This window comes from Salvelinus fontinalis, chromosome 9, assembly GCF_029448725.1.
Source record: "Salvelinus fontinalis isolate EN_2023a chromosome 9, ASM2944872v1, whole genome shotgun sequence".
Taxonomy (NCBI): domain Eukaryota; kingdom Metazoa; phylum Chordata; class Actinopteri; order Salmoniformes; family Salmonidae; genus Salvelinus; species Salvelinus fontinalis.
The window spans coordinates 2427957-2452552 of NC_074673.1; the positions used below are offsets into that span (position 1 = coordinate 2427957).

At 47.8% G+C, this 24596-nt stretch overlaps 1 protein-coding gene across 1 annotated transcript in view; it reads left to right on the forward strand.

The window, feature by feature from the left end:
* Positions 1-17026, forward strand: part of LOC129861891 (cholesterol side-chain cleavage enzyme, mitochondrial) — a 47684-nt gene extending 30658 nt beyond the window's left edge. The window contains exon 9 of the mRNA XM_055933071.1: positions 16598-17026. Coding sequence (XP_055789046.1) covers positions 16598-16720 — 123 coding nt within the window. The 3' untranslated portion in view covers positions 16721-17026. The remainder of the gene's footprint in view (positions 1-16597) is intronic.
* The last annotated feature ends 7570 nt before the right edge of the window (positions 17027-24596 follow it).

Here is a 24596-nt window from a genome sequence, read left to right on the forward strand (position 1 = left end):
TGCTGTGCTGCTTCCTCTGCCTCTCTGCCTCTCTCTCTGCTGTGCTGCTTCCTCTGCCTCTCTGCCTCTCCCTCTCCTGTGCTGCTTCCTCTGCCTCTCTGCCTCTCCCTCTCCTGTGCTGTTTCCTCTGCCTCTCTGCCTCTCTCTCTGCTGTGCTGCTTCCTCTGCCTCTCTCTCTGCTGTGCTGCTTCCTCTGCCTCTCTCTCTGCTGTGCTGCTTCCTCTGCCTCTCTGCCTCTCCCTCTGCTGTGCTGCTTCCTCTGCCTCTCCCTCTGCTGTGCTGCTTCCTCTGCCTCTCCCTCTGCTGTGCTGCTTCCTCTGCCTCTCTGCCTCTCCCTCTGCTGTGCTGCTTCCTCTGCCTCTCTGCCTCTCTCTCTGCTGTGCTGCTTCCTCTGCCTCTCTCTCTGCTGTGCTGCTTCCTCTGCCTCTCTGCCTCTCTCTCTGCTGTGCTGCTTCCTCTGCCTCTCTGCCTCTCTCTCTGCTGTGCTGCTTCCTCTGCCTCTCTGCCTCTCCCTCTCCTGTGCTGCTTCCTCTGCCTCTCTGCCTCTCCCTCTCCTGTGCTGTTTCCTCTACCTCTCTGCCTCTCCCTCTGCTGTGCTGCTTCCTCTGCCTCTCTGCCTCTCCCTCTGCTGTGCTGCTTCCTCTGCCTCTCTGCCTCTCCCTCTGCTGTGCTGCTTCCTCTGCCTCTCTGCTTCTCTCTCTGCTGTGCTGCTTCCTCTGCCTCTCTCTCTGCTGTGCTGCTTCCTCTGCCTCTCTCTCTGCTGTGCTGCTTCCTCTGCCTCTCCCTCTCCTGTGCTGTTTCCTCTGCCTCTCTCTCTCCTGTGCTGCTTCCTCTGCCTCTCTGCCTCTCCCTCTGCTGTGCTGCTTCCTCTGCCTCTCTGCCTCTCTCTCTGCTGTGCTGCTTCCTCTGCCTCTCTCTCTGCTGTGCTGCTTCCTCTGCCTCTCTCTCTGCTGTGCTGCTTCCTCTGCCTCTCTGCCTCTCCCTCTCCTGTGCTGTTTCCTCTGCCTCTCTCTCTCCTGTGCTGCTTCCTCTGCCTCTCTGCCTCTCCCTCTCCTGTGCTGTTTCCTCTGCCTCTCTCTCTGCTGTGCTGCTTCCTCTGCCTCTCTCTCTCCTGTGCTGCTTCCTCTGCCTCTCTGCCTCTCCCTCTCCTGTGCTGTTTCCTCTGCCTCTCTCTCTGCTGTGCTGCTTCCTCTGCCTCTCTCTCTGCTGTGCTGCTTCCTCTGCCTCTCTCTCTGCTGTGCTGCTTCCTCTGCCTCTCTCTCTGCTGTGCTGCTTCCTCTGCCTCTCTGCCTCTCCCTCTGCTGTGCTGCTTCCTATGCCTCTCCTGTGCTGTTTCCACTGCCTCTCCCTCTGCTGTGCTGCTTCCTCTGCCCCTCCCCCGCTGTGCTGCTTCCTCTGCCTCTCTGCCTCTCCCTCTGCTGTGCTGCTTCCTCTGCCTCTCTGCCTCTCCCTCTGCTGTGCTGCTTCCTTTGCCTCTTCTCTGTTGAGGCCTTGATTCCTGCACCTCCAGATGAACTGGCAGAGGGGGAGTGGTGCCAGGGCCTGCAGACAGGGTGATTGACATAGCAGAGGGGGAGTGGTGCCAGGGCCTGCAGACAGGGTGATTGACATAGCAGAGGGGGGGTGGTGCCAGGGCCTGCAGACAGGGTGATTGACATAGCAGAGGGGGGGTGGTGCCAGGGCCTGCAGACAGGGTGATTGACATAGCAGAGGGGGAGTGGTGCCAGGGCCTGCAGACAGGGTGATTGACATAGCAGAGGGGGAGTGGTGCCAGGGCCTGCAGACAGGGTGATTGACATAGCAGAGGGGGGGTGGTGCCAGGGCCTGCAGACAGGGTGATTGACATAGCAGAGGGGGAGTGGTGCTAGGGCCTGCAGACAGGGTGATTGACATAGCAGAGGGGGAGTGGTGCCAGGGCCTGCAGACAGGGTGATTGACATAGCAGAGGGGGGGTGGTGCCAGGGCCTGCAGACAGGGTGATTGACATAGCAGAGGGGAGTGGTGCCCCAGACAGGGTGATTGACATAGCAGAGGGGGAGTGGTGCCCCAGACAGGGTGATTGACATAGCAGAGGGGGAGTGGTGCCCCAGACGGGGTGATTGACATAGCAGAGGGGGAGTGGTGCCCCAGACAGGGTGATTGACATAGCAGAGGGGGAGTGGTGCCCCAGACGGGGTGATTGACATAGCAGAGGGGGAGTGGTGCCCCAGACAGGGTGATTGACATAGCAGAGGGGGGTGGTGCCCCAGACAGGGTGATTGACATAGCAGAGGGGGGGTGGTGCCAGGGCCTGCAGACAGGGTGATTGACATAGCAGAGGGGAGTGGTGCCCCAGACAGGGTGATTGACATAGCAGAGGGGGAGTGGTGCCCCAGACAGGGTGATTGACATAGCAGAGGGGGAGTGGTGCCCCAGACGGGGTGATTGACATAGCAGAGGGGGAGTGGTGCCCCAGACAGGGTGATTGACATAGCAGAGGGGGGTGGTGCCCCAGACAGGGTGATTGACATAGCAGAGGGGGAGTGGTGCCAGGGCCTGCAGACGGGGTGATTGACATAGCAGAGGGGAGTGGTGCCAGGGCCTGCAGACAGGGTGATTGACATAGCAGAGGGGAGTGGTGCCAGGGCCTGCAGACGGGGTGATTGACATAGCAGAGGGGGAGTGGTGCCAGGGCCTGCAGACAGGGTGATTGACATAGCAGAGGGGGGGTGGTGCCAGGGCCTGCAGACAGGGTGATTGACATAGCAGAGGGGGAGTGGTGCCAGGGCCTGCAGACAGGGTGATTGACATAGCAGAGGGGGGGTGGTGCCAGGGCCTGCAGACAGGGTGATTGACATAGCAGAGGGGAGTGGTGCCAGGGCCTGCAGACGGGGTGATTGACATAGCAGAGGGGGAGTGGTGCCAGGGCCTGCAGACAGGGTGATTGACATAGCAGAGGGGGGGTGGTGCCAGGGCCTGCAGACAGGGTGATTGACATAGCAGAGGGGGAGTGGTGCCAGGGCCTGCAGACAGGGTGATTGACATAGCAGAGGGGGGGTGGTGCCAGGGCCTGCAGACAGGGTGATTGACATAGCAGAGGGGGGGTGGTGCCAGGGCCTGCAGACAGGGTGATTGACATAGCAGAGGGGGGGTGGTGCCAGGGCCTGCAGACAGGGTGATTGACATAGCAGAGGGGGGGTGGTGCCAGGGCCTGCAGACGGGGTGATTGACATAGCAGAAGGGGGGTGGTGCCAGGGCCTGCAGACAGGGTGATAGACATAGCAGAGGGGAGTGGTGCCAGGGCCTGCAGACCGGGTGATTGACATAGCAGAGGGGAGGAAGACCTTGACCTGGTAGGGGGCGCTTGCTGGGGAGGGGAGGAAGACCTTGACCTGGTAGGGGGCGCTTGCTGGGGAGGGGAGGAAGACCTTGACCTGGTAGGGGGCGCTTGCTGGGGAGGGGAGGAAGACCTTGACCTGGTAGGGGGCGCTTGCTGGGGAGGGGAGGAAGACCTTGACCTGGTAGGGGGCGCTTGCTGGGGAGCGGTGTTTCCCAAACGTCTTCATCCAAATCCTCTGCATCCTCAACTCTGTGGGGAATAAAGGGATATATTGTTGTAAGACACAGAATTACAGTTGACTACATTCACTAAACGACATTACTGTAAAGTAAAAACACCAAGCCTGAACTTTATCTGTACAGTGACTCACATAGAAGGTGTGAAGCACACACACCATGCAAACAGTAACACTTTGTAGACGAAGGCAGAGGTGACAACCACAAATAAACAATGGCCATGAGACTTAGTGTCCTGGAACTTAGAACAGCAACCAGGGAACTAATATGAAACATAGACAATAACTACTTTGGAATGATATATCATTGAAATGACTTTGTTACATAGGCTTATATAAACTAAATCCAAAGCACTAAAAGCAGACAACTGATGAAAAATGAAATACATATAGTAAATGAGCTATATAAAGTCATGAAAACAATTTATTTACAGACCTTAAAGTAGATCCAGTCCTTCTAGAAAGCAAAATCCTCGTTGTCCATATCAAAATCCTCATTGTCCATATCAAAATCCTCGTTGTCCATATCAAAATCCTCGTTGTCCATATCAAAATCCTCGTTGTCCATATCAAAATCCTCATTGTCCATATCAAAATCCTCGTTGTCCATATCAAAATTCTCGTTGTCCATATCAAAATCCTCGTTGTCCATATCAAAATCCTCATTGTCCATATCAAAATTCTCGTTGTCCATATCAAAATCCTCATTGTCCATATCAAAATTCTCGTTGTCCATATCAAAATCCTCGTTGTCCATATCAAAATTCTCGTTGTCCATATCAAAATTCTCGTTGTCCATATCAAAATCCTCGTTGTCCATATCGTTCCCCAGATCCGAATTCAACTCAAGTATTTTATTCAAAGCTTCTATGTCGGTATGCTTATTCATAGCTGCCTTCTAAGAATTTTTATACTTAAATGGGTTCTAAAATTCAAAATCAAATAGCTAAATGATCTATGGTATGACCATCTTAAAACAATTCAACTAGACTACTCTAGTTGGACTACTCTAGTCGGACTACTCTAGTTGGACTACTCTAGTTGGACTACTTTAGTTGGACTACTCTAGTCGGACTACTCTAGTTGGACTACTCTAGTTGGGCTACTCTAGTTGGACTACTCTAGCTGGACTACTCTAGCTGGACTACTCTAGTTGGACTACTCTAGTTGGACTACTCTAGTTGGACTACTCTAGTTGGACTGCTCTAGTTGGACTACTCTAGTTGGACTGCTCTAGTTGGACTACTCTAGTTGGACTACTCTAGTTGGGCTACTCTAGTTGGACTACTCTAGTTGGGCTACTCTAGTTGGACTACTCTAGTTGGACTACTCTAGCTGGACTACTCTAGCTGGACTACTCTAACTGGACTACTCTAGTTGGACTACTCTAGTTGGACTACTCTAGCTGGACTACTCTAGTTGGACTACTCTAGTTGGACTACTCTAGCTGGACTACTCTAGTTGGACTACTCTAGTTGGACTGCTCTAATTGGACTGCTCTAGTTGGACTACTCTAGTTGGACTACTCTAGTTGGGCTACTCTAGTTGGACTACTTTAGTTGGACTACTATAGTTGGACTACTCTAGTTGGACTACTCTAGCTGGACTACTCTAGCTGGACTACTCTAGCTGGACTACTCTAGGTGGACTACTCTAGTTGGACTACTCTAGGTGGACTACTCTAGGTGGACTACTCTAGTTGGACTACTCTAGTTGGACTACTCTAGTTGGACTACTCTAGCTGGACTACTCTAGCTGGACTACTCTAGCTGGACTACTCTAACTGGACTACTCTAGTTGGACTACTCTAGTTGGACTACTCTAGCTGGACTACTCTAGTTGGACTACTCTAGTTGGACTACTCTAGCTGGACTACTCTAGCTGGACTACTCTAGTTGGACTACTCTAGTTGGACTACTCTAGTCGGACTACTCTAGTCGGACTACTCTAGTCGGACTACTCTAGTCGGGCTACTCTAGTCGGGCTACTCTAGTCGGGCTACTCTAGTCGGACTACTCTAGTCGGACTACTCTAGTCGGACTACCCTAGTCGGACTACTCTAGCTGGACTACTCTAGCTGGACTACTCTAGTTGGACTACTCTAGTTGGACTACTCTAGCTGGACTACTCTAGCTGGACTACTCTAGCTGGACTACTCTAGCTGGACTACTCTAGTTGGACTACTCTAGTTGGACTACTCTAGTTGGACTACTCTAGTTGGACTACTCTAGTTGGACTACTCTAGTTGGACTACTTTAGTTGGACTACTCTAGCTGGACTACTCTAGTTGGACTACTCTAGTTGGACTACTCTAGCTGGACTACTCTAGTTGGACTACTCTAGTTGGACTGCTCTAATTGGACTGCTCTAGTTGGACTACTCTAGTTGGACTACTCTAGTTGGGCTACTCTAGTTGGACTACTCTAGTTGGACTACTCTAGTTGGACTACTCTAGTTGGACTACTCTAGTTGGACTACTCTAGCTGGACTACTCTAGCTGGACTACTCTAGCTGGACTACTCTAGGTGGACTACTCTAGTTGGACTACTCTAGGTGGACTACTCTAGGTGGACTACTCTAGTTGGACTACTCTAGTTGGACTACTCTAGTTGGACTACTCTAGTTGGACTACTCTAGCTGGACTACTCTAGCTGGACTACTCTAGCTGGACTACTCTAACTGGACTACTCTAGTTGGACTACTCTAGTTGGACTACTCTAGTTGGACTACTCTAGTTGGACTACTCTAGCTGGACTACTCTAGCTGGACTACTCTAGTTGGACTACTCTAGTTGGACTACTCTAGTCGGACTACTCTAGTCGGACTACTCTAGTCGGACTACTCTAGTCGGGCTACTCTAGTCGGGCTACTCTAGTCGGGCTACTCTAGTCGGACTACTCTAGTCGGACTACTCTAGTCGGACTACTCTAGTCGGACTACTCTAGTCGGACTACTCTAGTCGGACTACTCTAGTCGGACTACTCTAGTTGGACTACTCTAGTTGGGCTACTCTAGTTGGACTACTCTAGCTGGACTACTCTAGCTGGACTACTCTAGTTGGACTACTCTAGTTGGACTACTCTAGTTGGACTACTCTAGTTGGACTGCTCTAGTTGGACTACTCTAGTTGGACTGCTCTAGTTGGACTACTCTAGTTGGACTACTCTAGTTGGGCTACTCTAGTTGGACTACTCTAGTTGGGCTACTCTAGTTGGACTACTCTAGTTGGACTACTCTAGCTGGACTACTCTAGCTGGACTACTCTAACTGGACTACTCTAGTTGGACTACTCTAGTTGGACTACTCTAGCTGGACTACTCTAGTTGGACTACTCTAGTTGGACTACTCTAGCTGGACTACTCTAGTTGGACTACTCTAGTTGGACTGCTCTAATTGGACTGCTCTAGTTGGACTACTCTAGTTGGACTACTCTAGTTGGGCTACTCTAGTTGGACTACTTTAGTTGGACTACTATAGTTGGACTACTCTAGTTGGACTACTCTAGCTGGACTACTCTAGCTGGACTACTCTAGCTGGACTACTCTAGGTGGACTACTCTAGTTGGACTACTCTAGGTGGACTACTCTAGGTGGACTACTCTAGTTGGACTACTCTAGTTGGACTACTCTAGTTGGACTACTCTAGCTGGACTACTCTAGCTGGACTACTCTAGCTGGACTACTCTAACTGGACTACTCTAGTTGGACTACTCTAGTTGGACTACTCTAGCTGGACTACTCTAGTTGGACTACTCTAGTTGGACTACTCTAGCTGGACTACTCTAGCTGGACTACTCTAGTTGGACTACTCTAGTTGGACTACTCTAGTCGGACTACTCTAGTCGGACTACTCTAGTCGGACTACTCTAGTCGGACTACTCTAGTCGGGCTACTCTAGTCGGGCTACTCTAGTCGGGCTACTCTAGTCGGACTACTCTAGTCGGACTACCCTAGTCGGACTACCCTAGTCGGACTACTCTAGCTGGACTACTCTAGCTGGACTACTCTAGTTGGACTACTCTAGTTGGACTACTCTAGCTGGACTACTCTAGCTGGACTACTCTAGCTGGACTACTCTAGCTGGACTACTCTAGTTGGACTACTCTAGTTGGACTACTCTAGTTGGACTACTCTAGTTGGACTACTCTAGTTGGACTACTCTAGTTGGACTACTCTAGTTGGACTACTCTAGTTGGACTACTTTAGTTGGACTACTCTAGCTGGACTACTCTAGTTGGACTACTCTAGTTGGACTACTCTAGCTGGACTACTCTAGTTGGACTACTCTAGTTGGACTGCTCTAATTGGACTGCTCTAGTTGGACTACTCTAGTTGGGCTACTCTAGTTGGACTACTCTAGTTGGACTACTCTAGTTGGACTACTCTAGTTGGACTACTCTAGTTGGACTACTCTAGTTGGACTACTCTAGCTGGACTACTCTAGCTGGACTACTCTAGGTGGACTACTCTAGGTGGACTACTCTAGTTGGACTACTCTAGGTGGACTACTCTAGGTGGACTACTCTAGGTGGACTACTCTAGTTGGACTACTCTAGTTGGACTACTCTAGTTGGACTACTCTAGTTGGACTACTCTAGCTGGACTACTCTAGCTGGACTACTCTAGCTGGACTACTCTAACTGGACTACTCTAGTTGGACTACTCTAGTTGGACTACTCTAGCTGGACTACTCTAGTTGGACTACTCTAGTTGGACTACTCTAGCTGGACTACTCTAGCTGGACTACTCTAGTTGGACTACTCTAGTTGGACTACTCTAGTCGGACTACTCTAGTCGGACTACTCTAGTCGGACTACTCTAGTCGGGCTACTCTAGTCGGGCTACTCTAGTCGGGCTACTCTAGTCGGACTACTCTAGTTGGACTACTCTAGTTGGACTACCCTAGTTGGACTACTCTAGCTGGACTACTCTAGTTGGACTACTCTAGTTGGACTACTTTAGTTGGACTACTCTAGCTGGACTACTCTAGCTGGACTGCTCTAGCTGGACTGCTCTAGCTGGACTGCTCTAGTCGGACTGCTCTAGTCGGACTGCTCTAGTCGGACTGCTCTAGTCGGACTGCTCTAGTCGGACTGCTCTAGTCGGACTGCTCTAGTCGGACTGCTCTAGTCGGACTGCTCTAGTCGGACTGCTCTAGTCGGACTGCTCTAGTCGGACTGCTCTAGTCGGACTGCTCTAGTCGGACTGCTCTAGTCGGACTGCTCTAGTCGGACTGCTCTAGTGGGACTGCTCTAGTCGGACTGCTCTAGTCGGACTGCTCTAGTCGGGCTGCTCTAGTCGGGCTACTCTAGTCGGGCTACTCTAGTCGGGCTACTCTAGTTGGACTACTCTAGCTGGACTACTCTAGCTGGACTACTCTAACTGGACTACTCTAGTTGGACTACTCTAGTTGGACTACTCTAGCTGGACTACTCTAGTTGGACTACTCTAGTTGGACTACTCTAGCTGGACTACTCTAGTTGGACTACTCTAATTGGACTGCTCTAATTGGACTGCTCTAGTTGGACTACTCTAGTTGGACTACTCTAGTTGGGCTACTCTAGTTGGACTACTCTAGTTGGACTACTATAGTTGGACTACTCTAGCTGGACTACTCTAGCTGGACTACTCTAGCTGGACTACTCTAGCTGGACTACTCTAGGTGGACTACTCTAGCTGGACTACTCTAGCTGGACTACTCTAGTTGGACTACTCTAGTTGGACTACTCTAGCTGGACTACTCTAGTTGGACTACTCTAGCTGGACTACTCTAGCTGGACTACTCTAGTTGGACTACTCTAGTCGGACTACTCTAGTCGGACTACTCTAGTCGGACTACTCTAGTCGGACTACTCTAGTCGGGCTACTCTAGTCGGGCTACTCTAGTCGGGCTACTCTAGTCGGGCTACTCTAGTCGGGCTACTCTAGTCGGACTACCCTAGTCGGACTACCCTAGCTGGACTACTCTAGCTGGACTACTCTAGTTGGACTACTCTAGTTGGACTACTCTAGTTGGACTACTCTAGCTGGACTGCTCTAGTTGGACTACTCTAGTTGGACTACTCTAGTTGGACTACTCTAGTTGGACTACTTTAGTTGGACTACTCTAGCTGGACTACTCTAGTTGGACTACTTTAGTTGGACTACTCTAGCTGGACTACTCTAGCTGGACTACTCTAGTTGGACTACTCTAGTTGGACTACTCTAGCTGTACTACTCTAGTTGGACTGCTCTAGTTGGACTACTCTAGTCGGACTGCTCTAGTCGGACTGCTCTAGTCGGACTGCTCTAGTCGGACTGCTCTAGTCGGACTGCTCTAGTCGGACTGCTCTAGTCGGACTGCTCTAGTCGGACTGCTCTAGTCGGACTGCTCTAGTCGGACTGCTCTAGGTGGACTGCTCTAGTCGGACTGCTCTAGTCGGACTGCTCTAGTCGGACTACTCTAGTCGGACTACCCTAGTCGGACTACTCTAGCTGGACTACTCTAGCTGGACTACTCTAGTTGGACTACTCTAGTTGGACTACTCTAGCTGGACTACTCTAGCTGGACTACTCTAGCTGGACTACTCTAGCTGGACTACTCTAGTTGGACTACTCTAGTTGGACTACTCTAGTTGGACTACTCTAGTTGGACTACTCTAGTTGGACTACTCTAGTTGGACTACTTTAGTTGGACTACTCTAGCTGGACTACTCTAGTTGGACTACTCTAGTTGGGCTACTCTAGTTGGACTACTCTAGTTGGACTACTCTAGTTGGACTACTCTAGTTGGACTACTCTAGCTGGACTACTCTAGCTGGACTACTCTAGCTGGACTACTCTAGGTGGACTACTCTAGTTGGACTACTCTAGGTGGACTACTCTAGGTGGACTACTCTAGGTGGACTACTCTAGTTGGACTACTCTAGTTGGACTACTCTAGTTGGACTACTCTAGTTGGACTACTCTAGCTGGACTACTCTAGCTGGACTACTCTAGCTGGACTACTCTAACTGGACTACTCTAGTTGGACTACTCTAGTTGGACTACTCTAGCTGGACTACTCTAGTTGGACTACTCTAGTTGGACTACTCTAGCTGGACTACTCTAGCTGGACTACTCTAGTTGGACTACTCTAGTTGGACTACTCTAGTCGGACTACTCTAGTCGGACTACTCTAGTCGGACTACTCTAGTCGGGCTACTCTAGTCGGGCTACTCTAGTCGGGCTACTCTAGTCGGACTACTCTAGTTGGACTACTCTAGTCGGACTACTCTAGTCGGACTACTCTAGTCGGACTACTCTAGTTGGACTACTCTAGTCGGACTACTCTAGTCGGACTACTCTAGTTGGGCTACTCTAGTTGGACTACTCTAGCTGGACTACTCTAGCTGGACTACTCTAGTTGGACTACTCTAGTTGGACTACTCTAGTTGGACTACTCTAGTTGGACTGCTCTAGTTGGACTACTCTAGTTGGACTGCTCTAGTTGGACTACTCTAGTTGGACTACTCTAGTTGGGCTACTCTAGTTGGACTACTCTAGTTGGGCTACTCTAGTTGGACTACTCTAGTTGGACTACTCTAGCTGGACTACTCTAGCTGGACTACTCTAACTGGACTACTCTAGTTGGACTACTCTAGTTGGACTACTCTAGCTGGACTACTCTAGTTGGACTACTCTAGTTGGACTACTCTAGCTGGACTACTCTAGTTGGACTACTCTAGTTGGACTGCTCTAATTGGACTGCTCTAGTTGGACTACTCTAGTTGGACTACTCTAGTTGGGCTACTCTAGTTGGACTACTTTAGTTGGACTACTATAGTTGGACTACTCTAGTTGGACTACTCTAGCTGGACTACTCTAGCTGGACTACTCTAGCTGGACTACTCTAGGTGGACTACTCTAGTTGGACTACTCTAGGTGGACTACTCTAGGTGGACTACTCTAGTTGGACTACTCTAGTTGGACTACTCTAGTTGGACTACTCTAGCTGGACTACTCTAGCTGGACTACTCTAGCTGGACTACTCTAACTGGACTACTCTAGTTGGACTACTCTAGTTGGACTACTCTAGCTGGACTACTCTAGTTGGACTACTCTAGTTGGACTACTCTAGTTGGACTACTCTAGCTGGACTACTCTAGCTGGACTACTCTAGTTGGACTACTCTAGTTGGACTACTCTAGTCGGACTACTCTAGTCGGACTACTCTAGTCGGACTACTCTAGTCGGGCTACTCTAGTCGGGCTACTCTAGTCGGGCTACTCTAGTCGGACTACTCTAGTCGGACTACTCTAGTCGGACTACCCTAGTCGGACTACTCTAGCTGGACTACTCTAGCTGGACTACTCTAGTTGGACTACTCTAGTTGGACTACTCTAGCTGGACTACTCTAGCTGGACTACTCTAGCTGGACTACTCTAGCTGGACTACTCTAGTTGGACTACTCTAGTTGGACTACTCTAGTTGGACTACTCTAGTTGGACTACTCTAGTTGGACTACTCTAGTTGGACTACTCTAGTTGGACTACTTTAGTTGGACTACTCTAGCTGGACTACTCTAGTTGGACTACTCTAGTTGGACTACTCTAGCTGGACTACTCTAGTTGGACTACTCTAGTTGGACTGCTCTAATTGGACTGCTCTAGTTGGACTACTCTAGTTGGACTACTCTAGTTGGGCTACTCTAGTTGGACTACTCTAGTTGGACTACTCTAGTTGGACTACTCTAGTTGGACTACTCTAGTTGGACTACTCTAGCTGGACTACTCTAGCTGGACTACTCTAGGTGGACTACTCTAGTTGGACTACTCTAGTTGGACTACTCTAGGTGGACTACTCTAGGTGGACTACTCTAGTTGGACTACTCTAGTTGGACTACTCTAGTTGGACTACTCTAGTTGGACTACTCTAGCTGGACTACTCTAGCTGGACTACTCTAGCTGGACTACTCTAACTGGACTACTCTAGTTGGACTACTCTAGTTGGACTACTCTAGCTGGACTACTCTAGTTGGACTACTCTAGTTGGACTACTCTAGCTGGACTACTCTAGCTGGACTACTCTAGTTGGACTACTCTAGTTGGACTACTCTAGTCGGACTACTCTAGTCGGACTACTCTAGTCGGACTACTCTAGTCGGGCTACTCTAGTCGGGCTACTCTAGTCGGGCTACTCTAGTCGGACTACCCTAGTTGGACTACTCTAGCTGGACTACTCTAGTTGGACTACTCTAGTTGGACTACTCTAGTTGGACTACTCTAGTTGGACTACTCTAGTTGGACTACTCTAGTTGGACTACTCTAGTTGGACTACTCTAGTTGGACTACTTTAGTTGGACTACTCTAGCTGGACTACTCTAGTTGGACTACTCTAGTTGGACTACTCTAGCTGGACTACTCTAGTTGGACTACTCTAGTTGGACTGCTCTAATTGGACTGCTCTAGTTGGACTACTCTAGTTGGACTACTCTAGTTGGGCTACTCTAGTTGGACTACTCTAGTTGGACTACTCTAGTTGGACTACTCTAGTTGGACTACTCTAGTTGGACTACTCTAGCTGGACTACTCTAGCTGGACTACTCTAGCTGGACTACTCTAGGTGGACTACTCTAGTTGGACTACTCTAGGTGGACTACTCTAGGTGGACTACTCTAGTTGGACTACTCTAGTTGGACTACTCTAGTTGGACTACTCTAGTTGGACTACTCTAGCTGGACTACTCTAGCTGGACTACTCTAGCTGGACTACTCTAACTGGACTACTCTAGTTGGACTACTCTAGTTGGACTACTCTAGCTGGACTACTCTAGTTGGACTACTCTAGTTGGACTACTCTAGCTGGACTACTCTAGCTGGACTACTCTAGTTGGACTACTCTAGTTGGACTACTCTAGTCGGACTACTCTAGTCGGACTACTCTAGTCGGACTACTCTAGTCGGGCTACTCTAGTCGGGCTACTCTAGTCGGGCTACTCTAGTCGGACTACTCTAGTCGGACTACTCTAGTCGGACTACTCTAGTCGGACTACTCTAGTCGGACTACTCTAGTTGGACTACTCTAGTCGGACTACTCTAGTTGGACTACTCTAGTTGGGCTACTCTAGTTGGACTACTCTAGCTGGACTACTCTAGCTGGACTACTCTAGTTGGACTACTCTAGTTGGACTACTCTAGTTGGACTACTCTAGTTGGACTACTCTAGTTGGACTGCTCTAGTTGGACTGCTCTAGTTGGACTGCTCTAGTTGGACTACTCTAGTTGGACTACTCTAGTTGGGCTACTCTAGTTGGACTACTCTAGTTGGGCTACTCTAGTTGGACTACTCTAGTTGGACTACTCTAGCTGGACTACTCTAGCTGGACTACTCTAACTGGACTACTCTAGTTGGACTACTCTAGTTGGACTACTCTAGCTGGACTACTCTAGTTGGACTACTCTAGTTGGACTACTCTAGCTGGACTACTCTAGTTGGACTGCTCTAGTTGGACTGCTCTAATTGGACTGCTCTAGTTGGACTACTCTAGTTGGACTACTCTAGTTGGGCTACTCTAGTTGGACTACTTTAGTTGGACTACTATAGTTGGACTACTCTAGTTGGACTACTCTAGCTGGACTACTCTAGCTGGACTACTCTAGCTGGACTACTCTAGGTGGACTACTCTAGTTGGACTACTCTAGGTGGACTACTCTAGGTGGACTACTCTAGTTGGACTACTCTAGTTGGACTACTCTAGTTGGACTACTCTAGCTGGACTACTCTAGCTGGACTACTCTAGCTGGACTACTCTAGCTGGACTACTCTAACTGGACTACTCTAGTTGGACTACTCTAGCTGGACTACTCTAGTTGGACTACTCTAGTTGGACTACTCTAGTTGGACTACTCTAGCTGGACTACTCTAGCTGGACTACTCTAGTTGGACTACTCTAGTTGGACTACTCTAGTCGGACTACTCTAGTCGGACTACTCTAGTCGGGCTACTCTAGTCGGGCTACTCTAGTCGGGCTACTCTAGTCGGACTACTCTAGTCGGACTACTCTAGTCGGACTACCCTAGTCGGACTACTCTAGCTGGACTACTCTAGCTGGACTACTCTAGTTGGACTACTCTAGTTGGACTACTCTAGCTGGACTACTCTAGCTGGACTACTCTAGCTGGACTACTCTAGCTGGACTACTCTAGTTGGACTACTCTAGTTGGACTACTCTAGTTGGACTACTCTAGTTGGACTACTCTAGTTGGACTACTCTAGTTGGACTACTCTAGTTGGACTACTTTAGTTGGACTACTCTAGCTGGACTACTCTAGTTGGACTACTCTAGCTGGACTACTCTAGCTGGACTACTCTAGCTGGACTACTCTAACTGGACTACTCTAGTTGGACTACTCTAGTTGGACTACTCTAGCTGGACTACTCTAGTTGGACTACTCTAGTTGGACTACTCTAGCTGGACTACTCTAGCTGGACTACTCTAGTTGGACTACTCTAGTTGGACTACTCTAGTCGGACTACTCTAGTCGGACTACTCTAGTCGGACTACTCTAGTCGGGCTACTCTAGTCGGGCTACTCTAGTCGGGCTACTCTAGTCGGACTACTCTAGTTGGACTACTCTAGTTGGACTACCCTAGTTGGACTACCCTAGTTGGACTACTCTAGCTGGACTACTCTAGTTGGACTACTCTAGTTGGACTACTTTAGTTGGACTACTCTAGCTGGACTACTCTAGCTGGACTGCTCTAGCTGGACTGCTCTAGCTGGACTGCTCTAGCTGGACTGCTCTAGTCGGACTGCTCTAGTCGGACTGCTCTAGTCGGACTGCTCTAGTCGGACTGCTCTAGTCGGACTGCTCTAGTCGGACTGCTCTAGTCGGACTGCTCTAGTCGGACTGCTCTAGTCGGACTACTCTAGTCGGACTACTCTAGTCGGACTACTCTAGTCGGGCTACTCTAGTCGGGCTACTCTAGTCGGGCTACTCTAGTCGGGCTACTCTAGTCGGGCTACTCTAGTTGGGCTACCCTAGTTGGACTACCCTAGCTGGACTACCCTAGCTGGACTACTCTAGCTGGACTACTCTAGTTGGACTACTCTAGTTGGACTACTCTAGTTGGACTACTCTAGCTGGACTGCTCTAGTTGGACTACTCTAGTTGGACTACTCTAGTTGGACTACTCTAGTTGGACTACTTTAGTTGGACTACTCTAGCTGGACTACTCTAGTTGGACTACTTTAGTTGGACTACTCTAGCTGGACTACTCTAGCTGGACTACTCTAGTTGGACTACTCTAGTTGGACTACTCTAGCTGTACTACTCTAGTTGGACTGCTCTAGTTGGACTACTCTAGTCGGACTACTCTAGTCGGACTGCTCTAGTCGGACTGCTCTAGTCGGACTGCTCTAGTCGGACTGCTCTAGTCGGACTGCTCTAGTCGGACTGCTCTAGTCGGACTGCTCTAGTCGGACTGCTCTAGTCGGACTGCTCTAGTCGGACTGCTCTAGTCGGACTGCTCTAGTCGGACTGCTCTAGGTGGACTGCTCTAGTCGGACTGCTCTAGTCGGACTGCTCTAGTCGGACTGCTCTAGTCGGACTGCTCTAGTCGGACTGCTCTAGTCGGACTGCTCTAGTCGGACTGCTCTAGTCGGACTGCTCTAGTCGGACTGCTCTAGTCGGACTGCTCTAGCTGGACTGCTCTAGTCGGACTGCTCTAGTCGGACTGCTCTAGTCGGACTGCTCTAGTCGGACTGCTCTAGTCGGACTGCTCTAGTCGGACTGCTCTAGTCGGACTGCTCTAGTCGGGCTACTCTAGTCGGGCTACTCTAGTCGGGCTACTCTAGTCGGGCGACTAGACGGACTGCTCTAGTCGGACTGCTCTAGTCGGACTGCTCTAGTCGGACTACTCTAGTCGGACTACTCTAGTTGGACTACTTTAGTTCAAACAACCTATTTCGTTTTGATTTAACTTTCATTTAGTTTCAACTACTTTTTTTCCTTCCAATAGTAGAATGTGACAGGAAGACAGAACATGTGGTTGTAAAACTGTACCTGTTTCTCTGTCTCTACAGATGCTGGAGAACTTCAGAGTAGATAAACAGCGTCAGGTGGAGGTCCACAGTACCTTTCAGTTGATCTTGTTGCCAGAGAAACCCATTCTTCTGACCCTGAAGCCTCTAAAGAGCAGCCAGTGATATCATGAAGCCTCTACACAGCAGCTGGTGACATCATGAAGCCTCTACACAGCAGCTGGTGACATCATGAAGCCTCTACACAGCAGCTGGTGACATCATGAAGCCTCTACACAGCAGCTGGTGACATCATGAAGCCTCTACACAGCAGCTGGTGACATCATGAAGCCTCTACACAGCAGCTGGTGACATCATGAAGCCTCTACACAGCAGCTGATGACATCATGAAGTCTCTACACAGCAGCCGGTGACTTTCATAAAATCACAAGTGTAATACATCAAAATAAAGCTTAACTTCTTTTTAATCCAGCCGCTGTGTCAGATTTCAAAAAGGCTTTACGGCGAAAGCACACCATGCGATTATCTGAGGACAGTGCCCCACATACAAACACATGAAAAACATATTTCAACCAGGCAGGTGCGCCACGAAAGTCAGAAATAGCGATATAAAAAATGCCTTACCTTTGATGATCTTCTTCTGTTGGCACTCCAAAAGGTCCCAGTTACATCACAATGGTCCTTTTGTTCGATAATGTCCTTCTTTATATCCATAAAAACTCAGTTTAGCTGGTGCGCTTCAGTCAATAATCCACCCAGTTTCCCTCCATCAAAATACATACAAAATGAATCCCAAACGTTACTAATAAACTTTTCCAAACAAGTCAAACAACGTTTATAATCAAACCTTAGGTACCCTAATACGTAAATAAACAATAACATTTAAGACGGAGAATCGTTATTGTCTTTACCAGAGAAAAATACCAAAGAACGCGTTCTCTTCCACACGCTTGGAAACACTACAGCCAAAATGGGAGCCACCTGAAAAAACTACAATTTCTGGCTAATTTTTCCAAAAACCAGCCTGAAACTCTTTCTAAAGACTGTTGACATCTAGTGGAAGCCCTAGGAACTGCAATCTGGGAGGACTTGGCCTTAGAATAAAAGTGAGAGCCATTGAAAATAGTGGTAGGCTGATTTGTTTGGGGGGATGGTTTGTCCTCTGGGTTTCGCCTGCCATATCAGTTCTGTTATACTCACAGACATAATTTTAACAGTTTTTGAAACTTTAGAGTGTTTTCTATCCACATCTACTAATTATATGCATATCCTATCTTCTGGGTCTGAGTAGCAGACAGTTTAATTTGGGCACGCTTTCCAAAATTCCGAATGCTGCCCCCAACACTAGTGAAGTTAAAGTCACCGGCCACTAGGAGCGCCGCTTCTGAGTGAGCATTTTCTTCTTTGCTTATGGCCTTATAGAGTTGGTTGAGAGTGGTCTTGGTGCCAACTTCATTCTGGGGTGGTAAAAAGACGGCTACGAATAATATATATGAGAACTCTCTTGGTAGATAGTGTGGTCTACAGATTATCATGAGGTACTCTACCTCAGGCGAGCAATACCTCAATACTTATTTAATCACCACTACCACCCTACGTAACCTGACCAAACAGTCATTCCTCCTCTCTGTTTTGCGTTACATGCAAGACACTGTGTTTGATTTATCAAAAGTGATACTTTAGGTTAGCTTACTTACTTCATGTACAATGGAGATTGATTTCACAGCCTTGGATTCTGAGATGTTTTCAGACCAAATTCCAGACACTCTCTTCTCCATTATCAGGGAAACCCCAACTCTAACCAGATGGCTGAGGTCTGTTGTCTCGGCATGTCTAGGCATGTAAAACCAGGCCTCTAGTCTTGTTGGACCATCTCCAACCTACAGAAGAAGCACTGGGAAAAGGGATCCTCTTCATCGTAATGACGACAAGGCTGAGATGTTCCACCTGTACGTGGGCTCCCGGTTTGGGGGGTCGGGGTGGTGAACACAGAGCTTCTGCCCAGTAACAGCCCATTAACATATTGGATGCCATGGCTCCGCCCCTGCCAAGGGCCTTCCATTGCGCTATGTCCTGCCGCCCGCATCTACTGCCCTCAAACCCACTCTTCTGCTGATCAATGACTGCTGGCAATCCTTGCCCCCCCAACAATGTCACCACCGTGGCTGTGGACTTGGACCTTCACCCTGACCCCTCCTTTGTCCGATTTGCTTGACGGCCTGAATTGGGTTTTCTCCATCTCATCTATAGTCCTTGCACTCCTCACTTCTGCACTTGATGAGCCAGAAGTTGTTTCCTCCGTTCTGGCCAAAGAGGTGAAGCAGAGGTTTATGATTTGTCCTTTCTCCTCCCTGCCATTCTCCACCTACCACATCAGTCCCCTAGGAATTGCTACTCAAAAGTATTATGTCAAGAATCGTATAATCGATCTCCCCCCCCCCCACGAATCTTCAGTCTCCAGCGTCAACAATCTTGTCTTCCCCTTGCAGTATGCCACAGTCAACCATGCCATCACTGTCATTAAACTTGCTGGCCATGTAGCTTGGCTTGCCAAAGCCGACATCATCTCCGCTTTCAAGGTGCTGCTCCTCCATCCTGACACCTGGCATCTCTTCAGAGTCTGTTGGGAGGGACGGTACTACTTCTGTCTGCCTGCTGTGAGAAGCCCTGGAATATTCAACACATCTGTTGGGTCTAGCTGAATGTCAACAGGCTTCCTTATGTTGTCCATCTCCTCGCCAATTTCCTCACTATTGGCATCCCTTCATCCCATTCCCGCCCTGGGCCTCTCCACCTTCAGCTGCCTTGGCGTATCTCTGAGAAGACAGGAGGCCTCTCTACCTGCCTCATACGGGACAGTCTCTTTTCAGGTCTCCCTGCCGCAACAAACTTAATCCGTCAAGGCTGCTTGTCCCACCTTCTCTCCCAAGCAGCCTCCCTGCCTTCCCTTCCCACTCCATCCTATCAGCCGTTGCACCTTCCTCCTCCCCTCCTACCCTCCTCCACCTTTCTTTTACTTAGGTTTTTTCAAGGGTCTTCTTGGGGGGGATTGCTTTCACCACAGGAGCATAACTACCAAGCAGAGTCAACCCCTCCGTATCCTTCATCTGCAACCCTTGGCTTCATCCAGTTCCATCTCATTTCCCCACTGAATCCTCACTCTCACATCCATTTCATGTCTGGTCATTAAACTCATGAAAAAAGTTAATGTATCTGCAACGTCCGTTTCCATAGTTATTGGAATGCTACAGCAACTTGACCAAATCTGTGACAAGAGTTTAACCTTTTTCACATTGACTGACTTTTATTTTGTTACACAACTATAAGCTATTTTCTGTAAGCTCACCATCATTACCTCTAATTATGTTGTGGGCTTATTTTCCTTTTAGCTACTTTTTATTTGCTATAGACTAAGATACAGTAGAATAGTATAGAATACAGTATAAACATATGAGATGAGTTATGCAAGATATGTAAACATTTTTAAAGTGACTAGTGTTCCATTTATTAAGGTGGTGTCAGGATTTACCTAGGGGTCATGATTGGGGCTGTACAAATGTTTGGTGTATTAGAATAATTGATTATGTTATATTAATAGAAGGGGAGGGGTTATAAGACCCCTCCCTCCTTACATTTATAGGGTCATAGACTACAGATTAACAATACAAATTCATTGTAGAGGTTTAGCATTCCACAATTGTTTTTAGTTCTCTCTCTATTTCATTATGAAGAGGCCCCTCTGAGTAATGTGTGACTGTGAAGAAGGATCTCTGCAGGGGAGTGGAGGAGATAAGGCTAGTCAAACATTCCACAAGAAATCAGCTTTGGGGAGTGGACGTTTACTGCTAAGTTTAAGATAACACTAAAAGCCTTTGTTTATATAGGGGTTTTGGTCTCAGGAGTAAAAAGGTAATGACTAGTTAGTGACATCACTAAGGCGGGACTTCGGTTTAATAAAACAACTTGAGACCTTTTGTTTGATGCAGAACTGACTCAGAAACATGCGTGCTCTGTTCCTGATTGTCAACTTCTGTCTGCAATTGCATTAATAAAGGTTTTTGAATTATTTAATTAAAGATATTGTCATAATGCTAATTTCACCAATGAACCAATGATTGACAAAGATGGACGTAAGGAACAAACCCTAACAGTGGCCAGTGATTTCAAGTCTATCTATATAGGCAGCAGCCTCTCTGTGCTAGTGATGGCTATTTAACAGTCTGATGGCCTTGAGATAGAATCTGTTTTTCAGTCTCTCGGTCCCTGTTTTGATGCACCTGTACTGACCTCGCCTTCTGGATGATAGCGGGGTGAACAGGCAGTGGCTTGGGTGGTTGTTGTCCTTGATGATCTTTTTTGGCCTTCCTGTGACATCGGGTGCTGTAGGTGTCCTGGAGAGCAGGTAGGTTGCCCCTGGTGATGCGTTGGGCAGACCTCACCACCCTCTGGAGAACCCTGTGGCGGTTTTGTTGACGTTGAGTGAGAGGTTATTTTCCTGTCAAATTGAAGTGGGTGATATGATCCTTGACTAGTCTCTCAAAGCACTTCATGACAACAGAAGTGAGTGCTACGGGGCGATAGTCATTTAGTTCAGATACATTTGCTTTCTTGTGTACAGGAACAATGATGGTCATCTTGAAGCATGTGGGAACAACAGACTGGGATATGGAGAGATTGAATATGTCCGTAAACACTCCAGCCAGCTGGTCTGCACATGCTCTGTGTTATCCTCTGAGTGAATATGTCCGTAAACACTCCAGCCAGCTGGTCTGCACATGCTCTGTTATCCTCTGAGTGAATATGTCCGTAAACACTCCAGCCAGCTGGTCTGCACATGCTCTGTGTTATCCTCTGAGTGAATATGTCCGTAAACACTCCAGCCAGCTGGTCTGCACATGCTCTGTTATCCTCTGAGTGAATATGTCCGTAAACACTCCAGCCAGCTGGTCTGCACATGCTCTGTGTTATCCTCTGAGTGAATATGTCCGTAAACACTCCAGCCAGCTGGTCTGCGCATGCTCTGTGTTATCCTCAAAGCGGGCAAAGAAGGTGTTTAGCTTGTCCGGAAGCAAGATATCGGTGTCTACGACGTGGCTGGTTTACCTTTTGTAGTCCGTGACTGTCTGCAGACCCTGCCACATACGTCTCGTATCTGAGCCTTTGAATTGCAACTCCACTTTGTCTATACTGACGTTTTGCCTGTTTGATTGCCTTACGGAGGGAATAACTACACTGTTTGTATCCGGCCATATTCCCAGTCACCTTTCCATGGTTAAATGTGGTGGTTCACGCTTTCAGTTTTGTGCGAATGCTGCCATCTAACCACGGTTTCTGGTTAGGGGTAGGTTTTAATAGTTACAGTGGGTACAACATCTCCTATACACTTCCTGATGAACTCCGTCACCGAATCAGTGTATTCGTCCATATTATTCTCTGAGGCTACCCAGAACATATCCCAGTCCGCGTGATCAAAACAATCTTGAAGCTTTGATTCCGATTGGTCAGACCAGCGTTGAATAGTCTTAGAATGGGTACTACCTGTTTGAGGTTATGGCTATAGGAAAATGGAGTCGTGGTCAGATTTGCCGAATGGAGGGTGGGGGAGGGCCTTGTAGGTATCCTGGAAGTTGGAGTAACAGTGGTTGAGTGTTTTAGCAGCGCGAGTACTACAGTCAATATGTTGATAGAACTTCGTCAGCCTAGTCCTCAAACATGCTTTGTTAAATCCCCAGCTATAATAATTGCGGCCTCAGGATATATGGTTTCCAGTTTGCATAAAGTCCAGTGTAGTTCTTTGAGGGCCGTCGTGGTATTGGCTTGAGGGGGGATATACATGCCCGTGACTACAACTGAGGAAAATTATCATCTTGGGAGGTAATACGGTCGGTATTTGATTGTGAGTTATTCTAGGTTGGGTGAACAAAAGGACTTGAGTTCCTGTACCTTGTCACAATTAAACCATGAGTCGTAATCATGGAACATACACCCCCGCCCTTCTTCTTCCCGGAGAGATATTTATTCCTGCCATGTTTCTGTGAAACAGAGTATGTTACCAACCCTGATGTCTCTCTGGAAAGACACCCTCTCCCTGAGCTTGTCAACTTTATTAACGAGAGACTGAACATTAGCGAGTAATATAATCGGAAGCGGTGGGTGGTGGGCGCCATTCCGAGTCCCTCTCCGCCGCCGGCGTTGTTTTGGGTCGGCTTCTGGAATCAGTTCAATTGCCCTGGTGGGTGCAAAGGATCTGCTTCGGGAAAGTCATATTCCTGGTCGTAATGCTGGTAATGCTGGTGAGTTACCGCCGCTCTGATATCCTATAGTTCTTTCCAGCTGTATGTAATAACACAAAGCAAATTATACATAAAAAAATTAAAATACTGTGCAGTTTCCTAAGAGCAAGAAGCTAGTTGTCGCCATTTAGAACAACTGAATACTAAATATCTGTTATCCACGTTCCACATGAACACCTGAATACTAAATGACCCTGTAAAACAACACCTATCATACTACTATGACTGACCCTGTATGATAGGTGTTGTTTTACAGGGTCAGTCATAGTAGTATGATAGGTGTTGTTTTACAGGGTCAGTCATAGTAGTATGATAGGTGTTGTTTTACAGGGTCAGTCATAGTAGTATGATAGGTGTTGTTTAACAGGGTCAGTCATAGTAGTATGATAGGTGTTGTTTTACAGGGTCAGTCATAGTAGTACGATAGGTGTTGTTTTACAGGGTCAGTCATAGTAGTATGATAGGTGTTGTTTTACAGGGTCAGTCATAGTAGTATGATAGGTGTTGTTTTACAGGGTCAGTCATAGTAGTATGATAGGTGTTGTTTTACAGGGTCAGTCATAGTAGTATGATAGGTGTTGTTTTACAGGGTCAGTCATAGTAGTATGATAGGTGTTGTTTTACAGGGTCAGTCATAGTAGTATGATAGGTGTTGTTTTACAGGGTCAGTCATAGTAGTATGATAGGTGTTGTTTTACAGGGTCAGTCATAGTAGTATGATAGGTGTTGTTTTACAGGGTCAGTCATAGTAGTATGATAGGTGTTGTTTACAGGGTCAGTCATAGTAGTATGATAGGTGTTGTTTTACAGGGTCAGCCATAGTAGTATGATAGGTGTTGTTTTACAGGGTCAGTCATAGTAGTATGATAGGTGTTGTTTTACAGGGTCAGTCATAGTAGTATGATAGGTGTTGTTTTACAGGGTCAGTTATAGTAGTATGATAGGTGTTGTTTTACAGGGTCATAGTAGTATGATAGGTGTTGTTATACAGGGTCAGTCATAGTAGTATGATAGGTGGTGTTTTACAGGGTCAGTCATAGTAGTATGATAGGTGTTGTTTTACAGGGTCAGTCATAGTAGTATGATAGGTGTTGTTTTACAGGGTCAGCCATAGTAGTATGATAGGTGTTGTTTTACAGGGTCAGTCATAGTAGTATGATGGGTGTTGTTTTACAGGGTCAGTCATAGTAGTATGATAGGTGTTGTTTTACAGGGTCAGCCATAGTAGTACGATAGGTGTTGTTTTACAGGGTCAGCCATAGTAGTACGATAGGTGTTGTTTTACAGGGTCAGCCATAGTAGTATGATAGGTGTTGTTTTACAGGGTCAGTCATAGTAGTATGATAGGTGTTGTTTTACAGGGTCATAGTAGTATGATAGGTGTTGTTTTACAGGGTCAGCCATAGTAGTATGATAGGTGTTGTTTTACAGGGTCATAGTAGTATGATAGGTGTTGTTTTACAGGGTCAGCCATAGTAGTACGATAGGTGTTGTTTTACAGGGTCAGCCATAGTAGTATGATAGGTGTTGTTTTACAGGGTCAGTCATAGTAGTATGATGGGTGTTGTTTTACAGGGTCAGTCATAGTAGTATGATAGGTGTTGTTCTACAGGGTCAGTCATAGTAGTATGATAGGTGTTGTTTTACAGGGTCAGTCATAGTAGTATGATAGGTGTTGTTTTACAGGGTCAGTCATAGTAGTATGATAGGTGTTGTTTTACAGGGTCAGTCATAGTAGTATGATAGGT